The sequence below is a fragment of the Aythya marila genome (assembly GCF_965140915.1).
Source record: "Aythya marila genome assembly, chromosome: 4".
NCBI lineage: Eukaryota > Metazoa > Chordata > Aves > Anseriformes > Anatidae > Aythya > Aythya marila.
The window spans coordinates 61529981-61556577 of NC_139045.1; the positions used below are offsets into that span (position 1 = coordinate 61529981).

Here is a 26597-nt window from a genome sequence, read left to right on the forward strand (position 1 = left end):
TAAATAACAAGATAAATCTATACATGCTTTAAACATGAGGATCAAAACAACACACGACTGAATTTCAACATCAGTTGTTTCAGCTATCCTCAAAACAGTTGAAACTCCAATATGAATCTGGATTGAAAACAAGCATTTAAACATACCTCATCACTGGTTTTCTCACTGGAATATCAAAAGCTCTAATGACGTTCACCAACAGTTTTATGTCTCCATCTGATAAATTCTGTGCTGTGACCTTCTTCCTTTCTTTTCTTCTTGGCTTTAATGGTCGTTTTGGTTCTGCCAGTTTAAAGAGGCCAAGTCCCAGAATACTAATAATCAGAAAACAGACATTCAGTCATTTTTGCACAGAATCCAGAATTCCAGTGTCTCCATGACAGACATGCTAGTTATGCACTAACAGAAAAAGGAAATACACACTGCTACTGTCATACAAACCTCTATGAAATGTCAAAATGTTATTACCATTTAGTACTATGCAATCCAGTTGTCTTATATTTCATAAATTCTAACTTCAATGTGCAAAATATTTTTATTTTCTTCCCTCCCTCCCCCCCCAAAAAAATACCTAAGATTTAAATAAGACAACTCAAGATAGATCTATAACTACAGTGCTATAAACAAAGGATCTAGTAGATGACAACCTCTCTATGAAATACGTAAGAGATTACACAGCTATGTACAATTACACAGCTAATTACACAGCTATGTACAATAAACAATAGGCTATAGAAAGAAAGAATAAATATGCCACGACATACCCTGGACCCTCAGAACTTATAACCCAAGGCAAAGCAGAACCAAAGCAAAAAAAAACAAAACAGGAAAAGAATAAAAAAGATACATATTTTTGCATATTACTGATATTAACTGCAAAAATACCTTGGTGACAGAAGACATTCCAAAATCTACTTTAAAAACTGATAGCCAATAGCATTACTTCCTTATATATAAAAAAACAAATAACCCCTTTAATTACTTTTAAGATAAATCTGAGTTACTGAAATCTCAGTAAGTAGATACCTTATTGGTGTTATTTTAAATTCACTAACTATATTAATTAGCAAATTGTATCCAATTTGAATCCGTATTCATGATAAACAAAAAGCAAACCAAGCATTTAATCTTAAACAATTTCAAAAGCTGATTATAGTCACAACTGGATTTTTCAGATTCTGAGATGTGAAAACAAACTGAAAACCAGGATGAACCCTGTTTAAGAGAGCAAGTCTCTGTATCTCCAGCAGATGGGACTGTTTAGATTTATACCATTGACTCAGAAAGTGTTAGCTGTACTTCAAGTGTGTCACACTTAGAATGAAGACAAGCAAATTTCTTTTAAAAGAAAGAAAAATATCTACCATTCACAACCTGTTTACTTACACAGATTTCCAGTGAGCAACACTAATTAAGAATCATCTATGTGGTGATGACTCAAATGTCAAAATCAAGAAGTACGAGATTTGGAACAAAAATTCAAAGAAGGTACATAAGGAATAAAACAAATAATAACTGTACAAAAAAAGAGAAAATGTTTCCCAAATCAGCAACATTTCTGAAAGTAAACAGCATAGATATTTAGCAACAGCATACAGAAACAGATGAAATGTAAGGTAAACAGAATCATGAAAATATACCATGCTAAAACTTATTTACATGCTATCACGTTATTTCTAGCAAACTTAGCTGTTTTCCTCAAAAAAGTTTTTATATGCTTTGTGTATCAATGCTCTGTCTACACTGGCAGAGGGGTATATGGCGACAGGAAAACAATATATTACACTGAACATCTCCTTGGCTGCTCACATCAGTACAATTTGCAAAAAAGGATCAGAGACAAATTTACACAAATTAACTTTGAATCAATAAAGATAACTGCCTTACCCCAGGCTAGGAATCTCCTCTTCATTGACAAGATCAGAGAGAAGGAAATGGTGTTTTGCTATTAGGAAACGGTTTATTACCGATTCTCGAACCTGTGAATGTGGAGAAAGGGAGGGAGAAGAGACAAAATTACACTTCTAATCCCAAACCACTGCAAACACTTGCATTTTGTCTATTAAACACAAACAAAAATTTCAAATATAGATTCTTCATTTTATCCCTCTTTTATATGTCATATCAATGTTCTTTCCACCAGATATTTATTTGGAACATAATATAAATTTATGTTATGAATACAATGATTTTCTAGAAACATATAAGCTAGCCAGATGTAAACATATGAAAACATACATCACAAGAACAGAAAATCAAGTCTTATCTAATTACAGCCCACCATCAGAAACAATCACTACAATAAATGACCCTGACAGATATTTCTTTTGGGCATCTAAATGAAGTTACAGAAAGGACTGTACAGAAATGTATATAGTATTAACTACAGGGACTAAAGGCAACGCTTTGGACTGCAGGACAATCAGCAAGGCCTGTGTTACTAATACCATGATTTAAAACAAATATTTAAAAATCCTTGGTTTCTTTCATTTCTATGTTGAGGTCACAAACTGATGAAAGACTTCCCTCTTCTCTCAACAGCTATATAAAAGTATAGAAGCAGACTGACTGAGAGCATTGTCTTTTTTTTTTAAAATTTCTTTTTAGTCTACTACTCAGGCTAGTGATGCCTTTATATGTGCTGTTCTATTACAAGATCAGCTGCAGAAGAGCAATAACAAAGTTTTATACCATACATCTCCTTTCATTATTTGTAAAAGTTTTCATTTAAGTTATGAAATCTTTCACTGTGCTGAGGTGCTCATCATATAAAGATGACATTTCAGAGTGAAATGAATTGCAGCCCTGATGTGAGCAATCTAATTTTCAAGCACATCTGACAATTTATAGAAGTGTAAAATACCCAAGTGTTATTTTAAAAAAGACTACTTTTATTTCCTGTACAAGAGTGACAAGCAGTTAAATACCATAAGGTATTTAACTCTGTACTACAATTCAGCGCACTGCATAAACTGTATGTTTGCATATGCACATGAATATTATGCAAAGCATATAGGGCCGACACAGATGTGATAGATCTGTTCAAAATAGTTTTTGATATTATCATACTGAATCTGGGTTTTGGTACTTACCAAGACTTGCCTGGAGGATTCAAATATTCTCCATTGTCTTTAATTCTTTTACAAAACATTACTGCTAGCAAGCAAGTTGTTTTGTCCTACATCATATCAACCTAATAATCATCCCAGATGTTTTGCTGGCTGGCTGGGATTTTATCTACCTTTGGTATTTCCAGTACTAGTAATAAACTGGCAGACATGTGTCTCATTTGTTACTTGCCAAAATACTCCAAAATTGCTAACTTTTATTCCATATTCAACCAATGTGTGTGTCACATACACACACCAAGGATTAAAGAGAATGACACACTAACATTAACAAATAAATAAATAAATCAAGGTAAGGGAATATTACTCTAATGCAACAATGAAGGTAATGTCATATGCCTGCTACCTTTGGCTGCAGGACAAGACTTTTTGTGTATCACATTAAATGATTTTTAACAGTGGTTAGGAACACTTTCATGGAGATAAATTCTTAGTAACACAACTTACAAGAAGGAAAATGGGGAGAAGGAAATCAATGAATACTTGGGACACAACAGTACAGATCTCTGGGACACTGGACCAGAAAAGGATTTATAGTACTCCTCGAAAAATCTGTTTTTGTGGTCATTTTCTATAATGCATCTTTTTGAGGAAATACATCTTTTCAATTAACATTTTATCAGTCATTTACAAACCTCTACTTGTTTTATTAGACCTGTTTCAGGCCTAACTTGGAATTATAAAAACATCTGTAGGTCAAGTTTAGTGCTGAATCATTTTTTAGTATGCCTGGAAACCAAGCATCCAAGTGCAGCAGCAACAAACGGCTTAGAGAAATATGATGGATCCGCATATTTTGCCACTTACCTTTTGTAGATAGTTGGCAACAACTGCTCTGCGTGCATCTAGGTAATGTTTGCTGTCAATCACATTCCTCTCATGTAGTCTTTTCTCATAGTCCTAAAATATTTACTAGAGTTTGTGATTTGATATATAGCCAATGCTTTACTACATACAAGAAAAATGGTAAATATTTCATTAATATTAATGTATGGATCAAAGTAAACCAAAACAGATGTCAGAAGTTCATAAAACTATTTTTAATGCTAATGTACACAGCAACAGCACTGCACAACTTCCCTGAATAGAGAAAAGAATTCCATTAAGTTCAGGTTCATGTGGTTTAAATTACTACGAATAACTTTATTTCCCTCTCTTCTTTTTAAAGCAGGACTCTGACCTGCTGTTGTAAACTGAAATTCCATTTCTACTGGAATTGGTTTGTATTGCTGCAGCTGCAATAGGATGAATCCTTTATAAAAAGGAGTGATATGTTATTCATGGAAGACGACCTGATATTTGAACTGCATTTTAAAACATAACTAGTTTTCTTAGTGTCTAACACCAGATGAGCCTATCCTTACTTGTAGGTAATTTTGTGAGAAACTATTACTGAGCTATTTTGAATTTGCATTCAAGAAATAAAGTAATTTAATAGTATAATAAAGTCACTAGTTGCACAGTGAGAAAGTGGATGCACTGTTTAAGCATCCAGAGTGTGGAGATTTTGCTTTGCCTGATATTTGATTAAAAAAAAAAAAAAAAAAAAAAAAAAAAGCCTGTAACCCAACTGATGGGCTGAAATGAATACCAGTTGCCCTGTAGACGTTCTGGGAGTTCTTTGCTGGAGTTCTTGGTCCAGTATTTCAGTGTCTTTCTTGCACTGGACAAGAGGTTCAACTTAGTCTGGTGAGGAAAAGATTAATGGGCAATCCATTATCTGCCCACACCTAGCTGAGGGACAGTTACAGAAAAGATAGAGCCAAACTCTTTGTAGTGCCAGACAATATCACAAGGGAGAACAGCCATTAAGAACAACTTGGAAGGTTTGGGTTGGACATGAAAAAACAAACCAACCAAGAAAATAAATCAATCACTGGAAAGGCAGTGCAGGACTGGAACAGGTTATCCAGAATGGGTGTGTAATCTCCTACTTTTCAAGACTTGGCCAGACAAACAACATAGCTGGCCTCACCTAGTTCTGACAACAGCCCCATCACTTCAGTGGAAAGCAGGATCTCAGGAAAGCAGGAAAACATTTCACCTCCAGACAATGTTTTCTGAACAATATTTCCACAATTCTATGAGTTTTCTAATTTCTTTGCCAAATAGCTAGTAAACCAACTATGAAAAATACCACTTTTAAACTTAGTTTTGAAGACCATGTCTTGTAACATGAACTTGGAACAAGCAATTGTGGGTTTATCCAAGTTACCCTTAATGGAGGGAGGAAAAGAAAAGAAAAAAAAAAAGAAAAAAAAACAAACAAACAGAAAAAACATTTCTTAAACTGTGTTTTTTTGGCTGATAACATGCAATGAACAAAGTTAGTCCATAAAATCAACTGGATCAAAAGCATATATTTAAAGCTCTGGTACATCTTTGATAGCAGATAAAAAAACTAATCTAATATTTGAAAAGGATAAATGTTTACTATGAAGAGCCAGATCTGAGTTAATAAGTATCTTTTAAAAAGATATAACCCAAAAGGAATGGAAGGAAGGAATTGCTCAAAGAAATTTATACAAGGCATAAAGCAGCAGTTGCCAAAATCTGACATGATTCTGATCCTGAGAAGGCAATGAACACACTGAAATGCTCCTTAAATACACAAACTGCTAAAGAACAAAAGAATGTGTGACTTAACAGTAAGAGTGGAATTGAATATAACTAAAGTATGAACCAAATAACAAATGCACACATTGCATTTTGGTAGGGTAATTAACAGACAAGGACTGGGTAAGCTAACTGCAATATTGTACAGAAATAGAAATAACATAGGCTGTAGTAAAACACTAAAAGGTTTTAATACTCATTAGTGTCATTCCTCCTACCACTCATCACAGAAAAGGTTCAAAAGTTAATAAGCCTAAGCCTTTGCATTACCCTCTGTATTTTAAATCACCTATAAAAAAAATCTCTTAGAAAATTCACATCTACAGCAGCTGTTGTGTTGTATTTTTCCACTTCCATGGCATAGCTGCATAACTGTTTCCTTGCGGGGAAGCTACCTTAATTATACTAAAATAACATCAGAAAAGACTGATGGAAAAATTCTATTTTTTTTTTTTTTTTTTTAAATGTCAGTAAACCTGTACGTTCTTGATGAGACTAACTGACTTTACTGCAAGTCAAATATTATCAGCACAACTAGAAAAGAAATATGATGTTTTACTAGAGCATGCACTCCAAATAATTTCAGATAACAATCTACCTGGAATAGTTTCTCACTGATTTCTCGTTCATGCAAAGGGACTTGCTTGTAGTTTCGGAACTCTGCCACCTCCTCGTTTCTGAGCTGCAAGAGTCGGAATCTCTTTGATCTATTAAATTCTTCATCAGAAACAAAATTAAATTCTTGCTGCAACTGTTCCAATCTGAAGAAATCAGGAACATGTGCCTCGCCACTAGTGGCAACCTAAATTAGATAAAAATTATTAAACTTTTCACACCAAGGAAGAGAAGTCTACAAAGTAACTTTTGTTAAGTCTTAACGGCACATTGCAAGAATGTTCATTTTAGTTCATTTTAAGCAGAAGCAGTTAAAATGGATCAAATTATGATTGAAACATTAAATGTTTTAAAGCAGATTCATGTTGAGCAAAGCGCATGAGAACACTGAATTTTACTGTATTCTTAAGTGTATTCTATCTCCCCTAAACATAAACAAAACATTGAAGAGCAGAAAAATGTGATTCTTTTATGTAACTTCAACTATCTGAATAGCATCTCAATTTGATGTCTAGAAAAGTCCCAACAACAAACTACTTTGTGCAGACATCACTAATGAGCATCTTCCTATTTAATACCATAGGAGTACACTGGGAATAAGCCTGAATTTTAAGGAAAAAAAGAAGTTCAAACTTGTGATTTTTTAATACGTAATTTAATCAGTTTGCATATTCCCTAATACCTTTTTTTTTTTTTTTTTTTTTTTACCACTAGAATACTACTGAACTAATGGATTAATAAATCTTACTTTTTAGTAGACATTTACTTCTTAACATTCACCCAAGCATATCCGTGATAAAACACAGCTCCATTAGCCCTACAGCTCTGAAAATAACACTTACCATAATCATCTGCATCAGAGCTGCATTGTTTGGGTCATTTGGATCAAGTTTTGTTTCTGCTGCCCACTTGGCTAGTTTCTTCATGTCATTTAAGCCTGATGTGCCAATGGATGCAATAGCATCAATATTTTTTAAAGCACTAAAGAGACAATAGAAATAACTGATAGCAGATGGTTCTACCAAAAAGAGATTTGTTGTAGCAACATAAAAGAAATTCAAACAATTATGGAAAAAAAAATAAATAAATAAAACCAAAAAAATCTGTAACATGGAAAGTAAATTCCACTACACAATTCTCAGTACAAACCTTTTGTTGCAGGAAATATTGCCATCTGCCCCCTCTCTGCTCTTTTCCACCCTTATGCCATTTTTGCCCTCAAAATGAAGCCATTCTTTCTGTCAGTGCACTGCAAAACTGTGGGCTGAACTGAAGTTAATTTAAAAACCAAACCAAACCAAACCACTCTCTTCAAACAGCTGTTATATGGAAGAAGTTAACCTCTCTAAAACCTGCCTGACTTCTGTGATTCTTCTTACAACACATGCATCTCTCCAAATTGCAGTTATGTAACAAAGGAATGATGAATTGCAAAGGAAAGCTGGGGGAAATACAAAGGAACTGCTGAAAGCAAACTCTTATGCAAGCTTTCTCATTACAGAAAACATGCAGTTACAGACTTCTCTGAAACACTGAATTTGACCATGTTCCTACAAAGAGAAAACAAGGTTTTGCACGCCTTCCATGAATTAAGTGCTTATTGATTCGAACGTTTATCATACACCTACTCTATATCCCATGTTTCTGATTATTAAAAGTATGATTTTTACGTTAAATTGCCTCACAGAAAGCAAATTATAGTTTTAACAATACATACTGGAAGGAATTTCCCAGATCCTTACTTGAGCTATGTCTTAAGTCCTGTCTTCAGTCTGTCTCCTGGGTACTGTTTCTGGATGGACTCTGGACCTGACTCATCCTCTCACCCTGTCTGGAACTGCTGCCAGTGCCCTGCTGTGCCTGTTATGTTTGGATCCTGTAGGACTGCGTGCTGGTTGGCACTGAGTGAACTGTGCTGGTTCACTCTTGGCTTCTTCTGTCTTCCATAGCAGCCCTGAAACCCTGGGAGGCCCAGCTCCTAGTCCCATTCCTTATCCTTTGGATGCTCTCACTTATTTGTATTCACAGCAGTCAAATTATGGTAGGTGGTCAGGAGGACATTTGTGCAATGATTTGCTGGCCTGAATATGCAATTTCATTACCCATGTACCACAGACTGTGGATGGTGCCCCTTCTCTCCTTAGGGGTCTGTTCTCTACTTAGAATCTGAGTATTTTCAAGAAAGCTTTAAGAACTCCTGGATATTTCTCAAGCTTGATTAGAACCAGGCAACATATCCAGCAGTTACTGGAGCAGCAGTGTCCTGGTTTCAGTTAGAACAGAATTAATTTTCTTCCTAGTAGCTGGTGGAATGCTGTGTTTTGGCTTAGGATGAGAAGAGTGCTGATAACACCCCGATGTTTTAATTGTTGCAGAGCAGTGCTTATACCAAGCCAAGGACACCTCAGACTTTTGCTCTGTCCTGCCAACAGGCAGGCTGGGGGTGCAGTAAGAGCTGGGAGGGGACAGACCCAGGACAGGTGACCCGAACTAGCCAAAGGGGTATTCCATACCATCTGACGTCATGCTAAACAATATATAGGGGTGGCTAGCCGGGGGGAGGCGGCCGGACTGCTCGGGGTTAAGCTGGGCATCGGTCAGCGGGTGGTGAGCAATTGCATTGTGCATCACTTGTTTGTACATATTACTATTAGTAGTACTATTATCATCATTGTATTATTATTATTATTATTATTATTATTATTTTCCTGTCTTATTAAACTGTCCTTATCTCAACTCACGGGCTTCACTTTCCATTTCTCTCCCCCGTCCCAGAGAGGGAGGGGGGAGGGTGAGCGAACGGCTGCGTGGTGTTTAGCTGCCAGCCGGGTTAAACCACGACAAGCAGATAAAGCAGTGATATCAAGGCTGTATCTTTAGGCAGTCTTGAACAAACACATATGGAATCACAGTTATGCTGAAAAGCTCATGGGAAAAGACTAACTTTAGGCACAAAAATCACGTCTCGGGCTTTCACAATAGACAACGGAAAGTCACAGATGGTTGTTCATCTCTGGAGGGAGATTCAAAGAAGAGTTTTACATTGGACACCCTTTTGGAATTCCCCATTTTTCCATTTGATACAGCGAGAGACTACTGTAAGATTAGTCTCCTGAGTCTGAAGTTAACCTTTGGGATTTGCATCCTTATGTTTTTATCTGATGCTATTCTAGTCTCATTGAAGTCAGCAAGTTACTCCTATGCTGATCAGCAAATTACTCTAACGGCTGCAGCTGGAGACAAAAATACTAAAAGGGTGATGTGGGTGCCAATATATAGTCTCTAAATAAATAAAAATCCAATGAATCCAATCAGTTGGAAGAAGTACTGGCTCTATTTAGTAAGTATGGGGAAACTCTTAAGACTTTACAGTGAAATTACCTGAGGTCATTACAAAAGCAGACTTTGACTTTACTGGAATTATACAAAAGTGACAAATGGACAAATGATCTACAATGTCCAACATGCAGTCACAGGACAAATTAGATCTTTTTTTAATGGAATGATAATGGAATGGAATTTCTTTGGCTCAACAGGCTTCTGATGGAAAAATAATCATTGAAGAATATTATCTCGGAATGATGTCACATATCTTTTTTACTTCTCAATTCACAAACAGGATTAAGCTCCCATACATGCTTCTAATGTTTTCATACTGTAATTTTTGTCATTAGTTACAGAAAATGTAACAAAAAAGCATATGTCCCAGTAGCACTTCCCATATGCACTTTGGATAAGAAAAAGCTGAAGCTTCTGTTCTTAGCAAAACAATTACAGAAAAGTTCCTTGCCAATATAAAGCAAAATCTGGACCGTACCTACGTCTTCTATTGGAGTACCATAAAAATGAGTTAATCAGCTTGAGCTCTGTTTAACTTCAATATTGTTTATAAATAATAAATAATGTACTGAAAGATTTTCATTAGAAATTCTAAGTTTATGAAAAGTGCATACTCTAAGACACCTGCAGAGGGTTAAAATGCAAAATAAAGTATCTAAACTTAAGGAAAAACAGTACAGTAATTCTTGATTATGAAAGTCATCTACTCTTTTAAATACTGGTATAATCACTTTCCCAGGAATCACTGAGAATTCGTATCATATTACCTTGGAATGCCTGTGGTTTGCTGAGATACTGGAGGAATTAGGGGGATTCCTTTTTCTCCAACTGCCCAGGAGACACTGTTGGATACTTTTCCAGAGGTCATTAAAGTCATTTGGTTGCTACCATCAACTTCAAAGGAAAAGGACACATCTATCAGGGGGAAAAAAACAAATTAGTATATTTTTCCATTCAAGCACAGTGTCCAAACCACTTTAAAAATGCTTCCCAAAAGTAAGTAGTCAAATTACCCCTTTAATATAAATGGACAGGTTACACAAAACAAGCTGACTCTGCTGCATGCTGCAGGGAAGGACTTTGCTCTACAACAGAAGTGAAAGATTTTATTCCAACTAAAAAAAGCTTTCCATTTGGGACAAATAAGAAAGGCTACATCTTAAAGGCTATGCCAAGACTTTTTTTTCCCTTCACAGGAGCATACTATTTAACATTTCCAGTAATTTTCAGATTCTGCATATTGCTAATGAGACAGAAAAACAGAGTCAGAATTATGCATGATTGAAAAGTCGGTCTTAAAGCTGTGATACACAACTGGATATACAGTCATCATGGTCAATGACATTTACACACGAAACGTGTTGTGATGATTTTTGTTCCACATTATCTTCCTCATCAACTTTTTATCTGTTCTGCTCTATCTGTATTTTACATACTGAAAACTCATGCAAATCAGTTATCTCATAATGCAATTCAAATATTATATAGACTTAAAATATAGACTGTATGCTACAATATATTATTCTTGTTCTCCTTTCTCTACCTCTCTCTCATTTTATTTTTCTGTTTGTAAGTCCCAGGGATAAAATTTTTGACAGAATTTCATCAAAACAAAGACGAGGACAAAAAATTAGTCTGCATATGCATTTATACAGCCAGTTCTTCAGTGGTTTGAAATGTTAAAATCACTGGAACTATACTGATTAATACCATCTGCTTACTCTGCACTATAAGAGCCCTGATAAAGTACAAAACAAAAGAAAAAAAAAACAACAAAAAACGAAACTCATGACTTCTATAGTTAGTAGAGCTCCAGTAACACTATAAGCCCACTAGTAAATATACTCATTGCTGTTAATTGAATTTACTCTGAAACTTATGCCAGCCTGTTACTTCTACATGGTTTCAGCAAAATAAAAAGCATTGAAGCATTGAATTTAGAGTCCTTACCACTCCCAACTCCTTCGTGGTCCAGTACCACACGCTGATTGCTGCTGAACTCTATTTCTTCCATAGGAGCGCTGCCTGTCAGAACTGTAGTCTCAGGTACAGGTATGTACACTTCAGCCAACAAGGTGGTACTGCTCATACCCGTTGTTTCATAGATCTAGACAAATCCATGGTAACAGACAGTTAAAAAAAATTAGTTCTTCACAATGTATTGATAAGAAGTTGAAAGCATATTGTAGGGTATTTGGACTAATGGTTTTAAGATGACTTAAGAAATAATTAATTTAAAGCAATTATATTGATTTCCTTTTTAAAATATCTAATTAGCAGACATTTCACCTACTAGCAGATCAGTCTGAGTTCTTAAAAGTAAATCCCCCTCACCCTTCTAATACAGCTATATTAGAATAGTATGACAAACTTCAGGCTTTAAAGAGTACAACATGCAGCTGCTTGTCACAGTGACTGGTGTCGGTGAAGATGCTGGAGGGATTCTGGCTCACTAATTCCCCCTTACCATGAAAGACTGCAAGGCACAGTCCCAGTTCTGGCAGTACAGCCTGCTGCTTTCCTCGTGCCCAGCTAGTTTCAGGCACAAAGTGATTTAAGCAACTTCTCCTCTTAGTCCCTGTTCAAGTGTTTATAATGAAAGCAGACGGTATTTCTTGTGACTTTCAGTTATGTGTTTTGTAAGTGGAGCAGGTTGAGGGGCGTACACCCTCCTCTGAGCTATCTGTGTCATCTAACAGGAAAAGTCAGCTAACAGGAGAAGCAGGATCATGACCATGTTTTCCTCCTAAAAATTTATCTTATTAGCTCTATAAATTTGTCACTCATTCATTAATTCAGATTTTTTTTTTTTAATTACTTTTTTTTTCTCCCTTTTGGGCTTACTGCACTTGATTTGATCAACAGTGCAACAATGGAAATTACTAGCACTAAATTTCTTTCCTCTCTCTCCCAACAAACATTATGATGCTATTACTCTGTGGACAAGAACGTTTTAAGAAGAGTATTCTGGCAAGTTTATCTGCAATATAAATCAGTTATTCTAAAATTAAGAGGCTGCCCTACTAAAAAAATTAATCACATCTCAATTAAATAGTCACCCCCATGCAGCTTGTAGTTGTGTTATAGGCTTGTTATAGGCATGTATATTATTTGTAAAATGTGCATATATTAGAACTTTAAGAATAAATGAAAGCAGTATCAGTAAGATAAAATAAAATCTTAGCACAAGTACCAGAGATGTAGCAGCAATGTTGAAAGTTTGCAAACAGAGAAGCAAGGAAGGGGTATAAGATAGTTTGTACAGGGTCCTTCACAGGTTTTTCAGTCTTTACAACGCCAATGTAAAGCAAAATATAAGCATTCTGGGAGGAACCACATTTCACATTATCTTTTTTTTAAAAAAACTATGATAAATCATTATTTACCTGTAACTTCAAACTCTCTGGCCAACTGAATATTTGTAAATTGAAAATCTGTCCAAAGTGCACTCTGAAATCTGAGCTTATTGGTCGGGTAACGGTCCTTGATACTTCCTTGGAGTTAAAAAGGACTTTTATAAATACCGAGCGTTTCTTCACGTCTTCCCGTCGCAAAACCTCTGCCCTGCAAATATGTTAAACAAGTGGTCATATCAGTTTTAATAACATTTGTAATTTTTGGTTATTTTTAATAAGAATCTGATTCCGCAATAGGAAACAAAGGTCAAACAACAAAAGATATTATTCTAAAAATGTCACTATATAGGAGTGACTTAAGAACTATTATTTAGCAGCTATTTTTATCTTCTCATGAATATAAAATTATTTAAAAACAGGTCAACATGTCCACCTCCATATGAAAGGAACTATTTAGGGAAACAAAATTTCTTCCTATTCCCTTCCACCAAGATACAGGAAATGATACACTGAGTTAAGATTCTTAAGATTTCAGTCATTGGGAATAGAACAGTCAAGCACTATCCTTTGATGAGGCTATTGGCTAAGTAAAGATGAAAGGGAGTTTCTGAATGACTCAAACTTGCTAGATGTACATTAAATTGTGTGTGTAAGTGTGGGAAGTAACACAAAAGAGTATTGACTTTATCCACAGCGAAATCTCCAGTTAACTATGATTTCTTTATTTTCCCTTTCTTTGTTGACTATACCACTTGGTGCAAAGAACTAGCTAGCGAGAGCAGTACCACCAGAAGTGGCCCAGATTTCACCCTAAAAACAGTTTCTTTACATATACTGCTGTCCTATGAATATGCTCAAGATGGTCTATAGTGAATATGTAGTTATGCATTCCCCAAGCCCAGTACATACAAGGTTACATGTGACTTGAAAAAGAATTAAGTTATGTCAGCTTCAGAAGCAGAAGTTTAACATTCTATTACTAAGAATGATGAGTGCACACTTTTGAAGTTGTGCAGGTAAGAATCAAATCATAAATAACAGCAGAAGATCACAACAGAAGTGTGTTACAACAAAACAATTACAACATTTATCTTACCGAGGACACAGCTCACTTGGAGTTACGCTGCCTGACAGGACTAGTTCAGGAATTAAAGCAGGCTCTCCAGGTTTCCTTCTGAGGTTGTCAGCTTTTTCTCTAACCTGCTGCTCTATTTCCAGGTTATTGACCATTTTAGGTGGGATAGGCTTTACAGGTTCCTCGCCAAGATCACAATCTTCTACTGAATCTTCTTCTTCTTGAAGGTCTTTTTTCTTCTTTTTCTTTCTGGACTTCTGTATATAAAAATAACAATGCACTATTTCAATCAGTACAGCTTTTTTCCCTTGTTCACTTACAAGTGATAAATGGGTATGGGTAATGACTGTACAATTTTAAAAATCAACATTGAAAGAGTAGATTTTTTCTCATTTTATAGGACTACTTGAGATTGAGAATTTAGCAATGCATTCCATTGATAGGCTTCAAGAATATGATGTGCTTCAAACAAAACATTTATTTAACCTTCCTAACCAACTTACAAAGCAACTGTTTATTGAACATTTTGGCTAGCAGCTGATTCCTCATTCAGAGTTACCACGTGCATTCTCTTAGGACTGATGGAAGATTACTCAACCAGTAGCTACAGTTTTTCAAGATGTATTGTCTGCATGCATGGACAAAGTGAATCCACATGTGCTACAAACTTTTTAGCTTAGCAGTGTTTTTATCAGGACCAGAATGATCCCATCCCTTCCTTTATGCCAAACACAAAAATAAACAAACAACATACAACATGGTTTTCAGTAGTTTCAGTAGACAACTGCAAACAAGTTCCTCCTTCTGCAGACTTACAGATTACTTGAGTGTATTTTGTATTTTAATTCTTACAGATTACTTGGGTGTAGATCTTACTTGGAAGCACCAACCATTCATGAACCACGACATCATTAGCAAAACAGAAGATGAGGAAAGCATACTTTATTCTAACAGAATTACTTAGCCAAACAACTTGATAACATATTTTTATTAAGAAACATATTTTCTTGGCTTAACTTTGTTAACTTTTTTGATTGTCTAATTCTTTTAAAATTTATCTACTCTCCTATACCTCTACCGTCTTCCATATATTGATGTACTCTCTGCTAGTGAGACACCAATACAGGTGATTAACCGACAAAGAACTTTGAGTAAAATAAAGGAAAGTACTTCTGGGCATGAAATGAAGGTCTGTGCATGATATTTCACTCTAAAAGGGAATAGCCACAGTAACCTCAACTACTTTGTGATTACCACAGCAGAAAGATGCTTTGAGCACCTTTGGATGGAACATGGAACATGCTTTTGGAGCACCATGGTATTTGTGAAGGCATAATAGTTAGAGGTAGATCAACAGTTCCCATATGGACCAATGCCCCAAACTACCTACCTTCACTTTAAGCCTTACGTTTATTCATCTTAGCATACAAATGAATTGGCATGATACTCATGAGTCACATGCCTACCTACGTTCTGTTAACAGGAACTTCCAATACCTGCAGATCAACTTCCCCTCAAACATCATGTCTTCCACAGTTGCTGCATGTGCATGAAACACTTTCTATAAAAGTATCAGCAGATGCACTAGATTCTTGAAAACTGTATTTTAAGATTTTCTTTGAACTTTATTTTGCTATGATACCTAAAATGACTAATGTTTAAACAGTGCAGTGATTACATTCAAGTAACCATTATCCTGAGGCATGCAGGATGAAGCAACTCTCCGATGATTTTGCTGGCACTGCCACAGGCTATTTCAAAGGTCACAGAATCACAGAATTTCTAGGTTGGAAGAGACCTCAAGATCATCGAGTCCAACCTCTGACCTAACACTAACAAGTCCTCCACTAAAACATATCACTAAGCTAGGTCATCCTGCTGAATTCCATATCACTAAGGTCATCACTAAGGTCATATTCCATATCACTAAGGTCATCCTGCTGAAGTGTATTATTCTAGCTCCTGTTTGTCAATATCTTCTTGAAGCACAACTGGGACCTTAATGGCAGTCCAGATTATTAGTAATAAAGCCTTTCAGAGGTTAAAGGTTCATACATTAACTGTGTTTTTCCGTTTTGGGACATTTCTGAACATAAATTTACAGGAGACATCAACTGCTTGTTCGTCAGAAACAGTCCATAACTATTTAGCTTTACCACTCACACAAACACAAAAGTTAAACTTAACAAAAAAAAAGGGAACTGAAGAAAATAAATAGCAGAAAGATAACTGCTCCATAAAAAGAAAACCAACAGATTTGTTAATTAATAATTAATTTACTAACACATTCTAAGTAGACAGAATATATCCAAGTACATTACAAAATTTATTCATGCCTACCCTGAAATTGATTATTCTGTACTACAAGGACAAACTTTGAATATACGTAGTAATAATGTACTTTTTGTGAAACAATGATTCAAACAAACCTGTGCCTTCCTCCAGGATTTCCACTTTTGTAGCTCAGTTCTGTACTCCTCCATTTTCTTATCATATTCTTCCATATATTCTTCTATTAATTCACTTATCTCAGCCTGGATTTCTGCTTCATATGCTTTTTCATCTGACCTCTGATCAACTTCTTCCCTTCAAAACAATTGTATAAATGTGTTGTATTAATGTGTTAGAATTAAGTTTATAAAATATAGCATACGTCCACTTTTCTATTAATTTATAGCAAAATTAGCATTTGCTATAGCAAAAGCACATCCTTTTGAAAAATATTAACATAGTTGACAGCAGATAGCTACCATCCAAAATTAATATTATTACTTTTTATTTACTCATTAGACTTCAGAAATTTCCTTCTGCTACAGTAATTATTTATTTTATCTTTCCTTCCTCCTCATAGTCTGGCAGACTCAACTAGTGCCAGACATTACTCAAATCCTTACGTTTGCACCCTTCATATCCCAAATTGACTAATCTCATTAAAGCTCCCCTACTGGCAAATGAAGTACAAAGAGTTATCAAAACATACTTTCTCAAATAAAGCTTCATGGGTGTGTTGGTAAACTTCTGAAAGTCACGGAGGGATTTCATTTGTTTCCAAACTTTTATAATAGTTTTAAGCAACATTCTGTCTTTCTCTTGTTCAGCATCACGAAGTCTTCTGGTTTGCCTAGAAATATATATATGTATGTACAAAGTCAGAGTTATATAACTCAGTGGAACAATACAGTGAAAAGTTGGGATACCAAAAGCCAGTGATGTGGTTTTCAATTTGATTGACGGCTGCAGTGGTTTAAATCCAAGGCACATAAAACCCAGATGAACTTGAAGATGACAGGATTTGGTCTCCTTCACTATCTGTATTCTAGTCTCTTGAATTTCAGACAATCTGACTTGAATTACGGTTCATTCTCTAGAGATCTAAGTCTTCTGAAATGCTTATTACAGCTGTACATCATTAAAACATTTTAAAGTCAATGCATGTAAACAACAGCCCAGGAAACCGACACGGCTGCTATGAAGTAATGGTTATTACAATCATACATTACAAAATATGTTTTAAACCTAACATGCTTTTAGCTCCACTAAACAAAACTTGTGAAGATGAAGTAATGTAGTAAAGTATGAAGTAATGCAAGAATTTTGTAGGGTTGTGAAAGGACTTAAACAAAATTAGCAGGGCTCTTTTGCCTCAGAATTAGTATTTCACATTTCTAGTCTCTAATCTGTTTGTAAAACAGATGTTCATTAGCACCTTTAATGACCAACACAGACTTTGATGTCTCGGAGGCAACAACACAGACTGCTTTCAGCACTGTCCTGGTAGCTAAACATGTCTAGTGAAAATAATGCTATTTAAAAAAAGGAAAGATGAAAACAAAAATATTATTCCTTGTAATATTCAGAGCATGGAAAAAAGGAACATCAAATTACAGCTCAGAGAAGCAATATTTCACACATTGTTTAAAAACACAAGCAGAAGTAGTAAAAACAATAAAGAAAGTTGAAATACAGGCTTTCCAGAAAGTAAGATGAGTAACTTCTTCACTTCATTAGCTAACAGTCTGAATATTAGTTAGCTTAAAAACCTTTTCTTCTTTGCCAAATGAAGCTACAAGATGAGAAGTTTAAATGCAAGAGAAACACGCAGGTCAGTAATTACGCTCATTCAATGCATTCTACTTGGAAGCAAGACCTTTTAGTAGAGAATCACCTCTGCTGAAATACATCACCCAGAAGAGCTAGAAACCTGAAATCCTCAGCATGCATTGATTTCCTCTTCAGCAAATAGGGACAGAAGGTCTGAAATTGCAAATTTACAAAGGTTTTCTGCATTTAGATGACATTCCTTCCTCAAACCAATAGAAAACTACTGCTCTGATATTTAGCAAAGAGAACACAACAATTATGTTATTGGAGGGTGGAGGAAGTAATCAGAAATATTATTTTCCATGCTACACTTCCCTCACATCTGTAATTTCTCGTGAGTGTGATACATTGACCATAAGGGAAATGCAACGTTAAAACAGAGACAAGGCAGGTCAGATGTTTTTACCCATATACATGGTCCAAGTTAGGATTAGACACCATGACAGTAAAAATTCTTGCACCTATCTGAGCCTGATATGTAACAGCTTCCAACAACAGAGTTGTAGCCAAGAAGAATTATAGATATGAAAAGCCCTTGAGTAATCCCAGCCAAGCTCATCTCACATTACTTATGCAACACTGATCCCACTGATTTCAGCCAAGTTTCTCCCGATTTGTAACAGTATGACACTAAATTAAAGTATACAAGACCTAGAAAAACACTTAAGATATCCAGGATAACAAAGCAGGCCTTAGGGTTGGTGCCAGAATCCAAGAACCTCCCTTCCACCGTGAGTCCTCTCATTACTATTTATGCTTTCCCTGGTGACAACTCCTGTCTCTGAAGCACTGCATGGTAACTGCACACCTCCTCCATCTAATCCTCCACTAGATGTGTTAAAACATTAATAAAAGTTACTCCTCCTTTGATGGAAGGAAGACACTGTCCTTCAGTAGAAATACCACCTTATAGACATAGCCTAATATGTCCTGCATAGACACCAATACTTGACAAGACAGCATACGTGAAGGATGAAAACCTGAAGAAGCAACTCTCCAACAAGAGCAGTGAGTGAATGTGTAAGTGTAAGCTCCCACAGGTTCCAAGGTTGAGAGTAGAATTTGGATTTTTTTTTTAATTGTATTATAAACTACTGATGTTACACAGGTTTTCATAAATGACTTGAATAGAGAACTAGAGGGAGTTTTTTGTAAGTTTGCAGATTCCACTACATTGGGAAGAGCTGTTGACTCTCTCAAAGGTGGAAAGGCTGTGCAGAGAGATGTTGACAAATTAGAGAGCTGGACAGCCCCCAAGAATATGTTTAACAAGAGCAAGGGAACCGGGAAAGGGGCAACTCTGGCTACATGTACAGACTGGGGATAGAAGGTTGGAGAGCAGCCCAACAGAAAGGGATCTGGGGGTTTTGGTTAAGAGCAAGTTGAACATGTGCCAGCAGTGTGCCCTGGCAGCCAGAAGGGCCAACAGTAGCCTGGGGTGCATCAGACACGACGTGGCTAGTCAGCCAAGGGAAGGGATTGTCCTGCTCTGCACTGGTGCAGCCTCACCTCAAGCACTGTGTGCAGGTTTGGGCACCAGAATATAAGGACATAAAACTATTAGAGAGTGTCCAAAGGAGGGCTACAAAGATGGCGAAGGGTTTACAATAAAGATGCATGGGGAACAGCTGAGGGGAGGCCTGATGACAGTCTGCAGCTCCCTCACGAGGGGAGCGGAGGGGCAGGCACTGAGCTCTGCTCTCTGGGGACAGCGACAGGACCTGAGGGAACAGCATGGAGCTGGGACAGGGCAGGGTCAGGCTGGGTGTTGGGAAAGGTTCTGCACCCAGAGGGTGGTTGGGCACTGGTACAGGCTCCCTAGGGCAGTGGTCATGGTCCTGAGCCTGCCAGAGTTCAAGATGCATTTGGACAACACTTTCAACCATGGGGTCTGATTTTTGGGTGGTCCTGTGCATAGCCAGGTATAGTTGATGATCCCTGTAGGTCCCTTCCAACTTGGGATATTCTATGATTCTATGACCTAGTACATAACTACAGAAGTTAAACTAATTCTCTGTTTATTTAATATACATTGCCCAGTTTCACAGTAAGTATAAACTAGCTAAAAGGCTGTTCAGCTTAGTTTTTATTATACTACTTATACACTTATATTTACAGATCACCATGGTCCATCTGCCAAAATTAATACTAACCTTCTCTACCAAGCCAAAAACAGGAAGATACTTTTACTATCCAGTTACTGTCCAAGAACAATAATGGTAATCTTGTAAAAGAAAATTCTACCATTTTGTATGTATTATCCCATTGGCAAAAACATGACCATCATACCTAAGAATGGGAAGTGAATCAAGACTTCTGATGCCAAGTGTCTTGTGTAATGAGGAAGAGGAGGATAGAAAAAACAAACTTTGTTCAAAAAACTATAACTTGCAGTGTTATGTCAGTTGACATTTATTAAAACAGTGTTTTATTTAAGCTTTAAGTGTTCAAAAACATACAGTTACTAAGCAATAAGTAATCAAATTAGAGGTAGGGAAAAATATTAATTCAAAATTGGTCTATTTTCTTCCTTTTTTTTTTTTATTACTCCACTTATCAGGAGAAATTCTTCTATGCCTTCAAAATCCAGAGCCATTTACAGCAGAATTTAAAAGCCTGACATGATTTATACGTTGTACCTGCACAGAAAGGAATACAGTTTTTAAAAGCACTGTGTCAATGAATCTGTACCTACCTGATTTCAAACTTGTACTCAGGTATGCTCTGTTGTGCTATAGGACCAGGAGCACCAGCATTACCACCGCCTACTCTACGTTGCACAGCATTCCTCAAAGCATGCAGCTTAAATTAACAGGCAAATAGTTAACAGATAGTGTAGCATTTATAAAGCATACAGTTTAATGCACCTCAATATGAACAAATTAGTTACTACATAACTGAAAAACTCTGAATTGTCTCGCTTCTGTCTTCGCAGGATTATGGTTTTGCCATGTCTGCAAGGGCCACTAGAGATAAGGAAATAAAGGAACAACCAAAATGAGTGGATTTGATGAGTGTGTTCCAGAAGCTAGGCACCTGCACCAACAAATTTAAGCATAACATATAGCATGTTACAATTGGAAGAGAAGGTCTAAGGACACGACAGAGTTCAAATGCACTTCTGAAACCATACTGTAGAGATGAGAGGCCACAGCTTCAACTAACATTAGATGATATACATCAAATGAGTACAAAGATGGACAACTAGTTTAGGAGAATGCAAAAGATATACATGACTGTGAAGGCAAGAGGATAAAAAAGAGCAGTATGAAAGGAAACTAAAATGTTAATTATGTTGCTGTGGTTTCTCTAAAGGACAATACTGAATGTAAAATCAGAATAGCTAATGGATCTGCAGGAAATGAAAGCAGCTATATACTAGAAGCAATGAAGTCACAAATCAAGGAATTTAAAAAAAAACACAAAAAAACAATAAAGCTAGTGTTACCATATAACTGGAGAGCACTGAGAATATAGTTGAAAACATACATGAGCAACTACAAAATGAATCTCACTGGTATTTAAAAAAAAAGATTTTGAAAGAATAATTGTTTTAAGATACCAAGAGCAAGCATCAGAAGTAGATGACAAGGAGTCCACCAGAGAATGCCAGGGAAGAGAGTGGGAGGAAGAATTGTTAAGGCTAAAGAGCAATCTGGTCACAACAATCTAAATAACATCTGTTAGAAGAGACAGGTTTTAAAATTGCTTGTCAATAGCAGAATGGTGGATAAAAAATATCATTAAAATCACTATGAAAAATGTATCATGCAGTTGCCTACAATATTGTCAAAGTATTCTGGAAACACTCATGAAATCCCTTCCAGGCCTAGTTCCTGTGATGCAGACAGAACACGAATGTCCTATGCCACTGCTTCATGGAAAACTCAAGCCAATCCTTCAAATAACTCCAGACTGGGTATACCAAGGAATTATTTTTATATACTTGTCCAGCATTAAAACTGAAACCTAACACTATATACCAAAATTCATATATGTATATGTACAACTACAGACCCTAATTACAATATAATAATAATACGAGGATTATTTTTCATTACAATAGCCCTTAAGGTGGAGAATCATCATCACCTTTAAGTTATGAAACTCTGAATTTATATCCATGTACTTAACTTCTTAATAGTTAAGAAACTAATTCTTAACAAAGGAACATGGAAATGGTTTGTCAGTTTTTGTAGAATTCTGCAAGTCAAACTGCTTCATCTCACTTTTAACCAACAGCTGAAAATTAAACTTCAGTAACTTCCCTCAAACCTTGAATACAGCTTGCCTGTCAGAACCCCTGTACACGATCCTGTAAAGTCTTATCTGTCATTCACTGGAAAACAGTTTGGATATTCTGCAGAAGTAATAATATATAAAAGTTTTGTTTTCTCTAGTTATTACATTCCCCTTACCTCAAAGCCTATATTGAGTTAATTTTACATAGATTAAAGAAATCCATAATCTTATAAAGACAGTTCTGCACTGAGCACACAGCAACATAGATGAAATAATTAAGTTTCTCCTATTCTGACAAAACACTGTACATTACAATTAAAATCTCATCACTCTAAAAAAACAAATTCAGCTTTTACCTTAGACTGTCTTATTATCTCAACGACTTATGATGAAGCAATAGAAATACCTTGTCTGTGAGAAGTTTGGTAAGATTCTTCTGTTTTCTTGCTAAATACTGATCATATAACTGAGCCAGTTTAGCTGCTAACACATGCTCACGGCTAAAACAGGGATGATGGGTGAATATTAGTCCAGAAATATCAATATCCAATTGAAATGGCCCCTGAAAATCTCCAGGTCCAACAAGATACTGATTGGCAGCTGTCATTTTTATTGCCTGAAAGAAAAAAAGAATAAAATGGATTTATTAGCTCCAATAAAGCTATCATGCAAACAAACCCTGTGACAGGAAGTGAGCCATTTCGCATTTTCTACATCTAACTACTGAGTCTTGAACTGTAAAGACTTCTGTAGTAACCTCCTTTGCTTTATTGACAAGTGGATGGCATTATACCTCCATAGGCATTCTGCAAAACAGAATTTCTATAGCCCATATGAGACTGATATAGAAAATCATCTGCCTTGCTGAAGATTTTACTTATGCTGAGCTGAGCAAAGATGACATTGCTGTATTGGAACAGGAAAAGCATGCTAGTTGTCTTTTTACCTGTTGCATTGGAATTGCTTTATTATTTCTGAGAATTCAGCTGTAAGAGAAACAGAACAGCTCTCTAAGAACAACTTTTGTTATAGATAAATCGGACAGCACAGAAGAGGGAATCTGTTCTTTGTTTCTCCATTCTAATGTCAGGGAAATTCACATCAATAAGGCCCCAAAAGAGCTTTTAACGACAAATCTTAGAGACCCTACTTCAACTCTGCAACCTAAAGGCCATCATGGCTCATATCCTCAGGTAACTGCCATCAGGAGGGAGTTTGCCATGCTAGTAGACTGCTCCCTGCCTGATGACTGCTGATCCCTTCTTAGGGCTCTTCAGAACAGGTTTAAATATTCTTATAATGTGAAAAATGAAGTTGTTAGGAATGTGCCGACTGCTGCCCCTTTGTAAGACTTTGAAAAAGGAAGACTGAGTGGGGAGTTCAGCTATTGTATCGCTCTCTTACAGGACTGGTATAAATGCCCATGAAAAACATTCCATCTGATCCTTCAGCAGTTTCTCATCAGATTTTTTTTAATGACTTTAATATGACTTTTTTGGAGGACTTTCACCAGGATAAAATAACTATCACTCACATGCTCTTCTATTTTAGTAATGCTGCAGAGAACACATCTGTCCTGATCATTAAGTCTGCCAGCTCATACCATGAGGAACTGTACAGATATGCTAACACAGGGACTACCCTACTTTGGCATGACAATATCCAAGGCTGCTTCACAGTGGCCTTAGCGATTCACAGACTTGAAGCAGTTCATCATGCACTGTAACCTCACTATTTCACTAAGAGGCTAAACTCTTCATTCTTCTGTATGTGTTATTTTTATGGAAAAATACAGGTGGAATATGCCTTAAAAAGTGGAACATGTTTAAGGAGCAGTTGTAGAGCCCAAGAAAGCAGCACACACGGCTCTTGCTACAAAGCTCTTCAGCTCATCAGTGCAGAATGGACATACAGTGTCCCAGTAATAACATATTAAATACACCTACCTTTCTATACACTGTTTCAAGTTCTGGTGCAATGCCTTCTTCCAGTGAAAATATTGGAGGCCTAGTAGAAGATTGTTTAATTGGATTAGGCAATGCTAAGATTTTGCCATCATCACCAAACCACTCTTTCCCCTACAAATAAACACAACATTTTATATCGTTTCTTACTTGATACAGAAATGATTTGCAAAATCATAACTCTTATGAGAAACAACTACAAAAGAAAAGGTGACTATGAATTGTTTGTGACTAAACTAAAACTTTAAGACAAAGTGAAATCTTTAAATATATTATAAGTTTTGAAACCACAGGACCACAAGCTTGCTTAAGCTTTAAATACACTTATTACTATAATTGCAGGAATTGTAGTTTTACACTAGACTGCCACCCATATCTTCAAATTAGATTATAAAAATCATAAAGGAAAGAATTCTAGAGCTAAATGGCAGCTCAGAGAGATCATTTATCTCAACTTAAGTAGTCCACAACCTGAACCAACTAAGAAGATATCTTTGAAAGCAAATGAGGTGTCTTACACACTGATTGCCATCCATGCTTCACAGGTTAAACATTGACTAATTCATCCCTGTGCTCCCATGAACAGGATTTAAGAGTAGCTTAAGCCAGCGCAGCTGCTGAAAGATGCTGGGCTGCCCTCTTATGCCAAGACCTGTTTTAAACTAATCCTAGAACCAGAGATGCAGATGTGGTAACACCGAAGAGTAACTGGGTTGAAACTGGCCAGTTGAAAATTTTAGACCCAATCTGATTCACAAAAGTGCCTTTCCCAGCACAGGAGGAAGTCAAAGAACTTCATGAAGAAGTGGTCAGGGCACCAAGCCTGCCAGAATTCAAGCAGCGTTAGGATGATGCTCTCAGACATATGGTTTGAATTTTGGGTGGTCCAATGTGGAGCCAGGAATTGGACTTAATTCTTGTCAGTTCCTTCCAACTTGTGATATTCTAGGAACCATAATATAAAGGGCAACTGCTGTATACTAGCTGAAATGTATACTAAACATTACAACTACACACCTTATCGTATGCAGGACAAGAGCATGGTAAAAATATAACCAGAGCACCCTCTCAGCTGTTTCCATAAGCTACTCCTGTAAAGCTGAAAGGATTCTACAAGATCTCCAAATAATCTGTTTCAATATTTAATTATGCCTACATTCTGATCACTACATCTCTGTAAGTACATTACTTCACATTATCTTCATGGACAGAGATGTCATTTCACATTGCTTACTTTTGTTACAATCCTCTAGTATATGACAGTGCCCAACTCTTATTTTCAGTTTTTACACATGTCACAAGCTCTCTTCTTATAAACAAAGGAGTTATTATTACCCCTATTCTACTGGAAAATAAACTGTGGCACGGAGAAGTGATTTGTTCCCCAGCAGGCTATGAGTACAGCCAGGAAGAAACACCAGTTTTCTAAGCCCCTGTTTGGTGCTCTAATTATTGGGATACACTAAAACACACACCTATGAAAATACACAGATCTTCAAGTCCAATACTGTTAAACATTTTAAAGACAAAAGACTCATATTACCATGACTGTTCACCTACTTAACTGTAACAAAGTACTAATAAATAAGGAGTGAGAAAGAGACAGCCAAGAACATAGGAGTAACTTACTTGCTCCTGTCTGAGAATTCTGTTTTCTACAATATTTTGATTAGATGGTGATACAAAAGGCCTTTCTCCTGTGTAAAGACCCTCATCCTCAAGGTACCTAGGCTGCACATTTCCAGGCATCTTCTGAGAAGTGGGCACTAATGAGAAATAAATATAAAAGCACATAAAATATCTTAAAACTGCAGTTTTAATTTATTAATTCTGTAGTAGCCTATGCTATTCTTGAAACGAAAGGTATTCCGTTTTAAGCATGCTGTCAGCAATATTTTCCAGAAAAGAGAAATTACAAAGTCAGAACAAGTCCTTTTCTTTATCAGGACATATCCTGAGTTTAATTCTATCCTAAGTGTCTCAGATCTTCTAAACAATTAATATTTCCTTACCAAAATAAATAAATTTTTAAATAATTTAGCAGAGTTCAGTATTAATGCTTGCTTGCATAACAGAGTAAAATCCTTGTGATCCTTTAGCAACAACAACTGACTAAATGAATGTTTCTAAGCAAAGCCCATATAAAGCACAACTTCAGTTA

At 36.2% G+C, this 26597-nt stretch overlaps 1 protein-coding gene across 2 annotated transcripts in view; it reads right to left on the bottom strand.

Annotated features, from left to right (window-relative positions):
• CC2D2A (coiled-coil and C2 domain containing 2A) overlaps positions 1 to 26597 on the bottom strand; it is a 58213-nt gene that overhangs the window by 19599 nt on the left and 12017 nt on the right. For both annotated transcript variants that reach the window (XM_082759021.1, XM_082759020.1), the window contains exons 7-21: positions 26066 to 26202; positions 24419 to 24550; positions 22879 to 23088; positions 20926 to 21032; positions 17110 to 17250; positions 16559 to 16715; positions 14151 to 14386; positions 13085 to 13262; positions 11649 to 11805; positions 10466 to 10613; positions 7202 to 7340; positions 6343 to 6546; positions 3936 to 4028; positions 1888 to 1979; positions 147 to 314 (exon numbers count right to left, since the gene is read on the bottom strand). In XM_082759021.1, the coding sequence (XP_082615147.1) occupies positions 147 to 314; positions 1888 to 1979; positions 3936 to 4028; positions 6343 to 6546; positions 7202 to 7340; positions 10466 to 10613; positions 11649 to 11805; positions 13085 to 13262; positions 14151 to 14386; positions 16559 to 16715; positions 17110 to 17250; positions 20926 to 21032; positions 22879 to 23088; positions 24419 to 24550; positions 26066 to 26202 (2299 nt within the window). The remainder of the gene's footprint in view (positions 1 to 146; positions 315 to 1887; positions 1980 to 3935; positions 4029 to 6342; positions 6547 to 7201; positions 7341 to 10465; positions 10614 to 11648; positions 11806 to 13084; positions 13263 to 14150; positions 14387 to 16558; positions 16716 to 17109; positions 17251 to 20925; positions 21033 to 22878; positions 23089 to 24418; positions 24551 to 26065; positions 26203 to 26597) is intronic.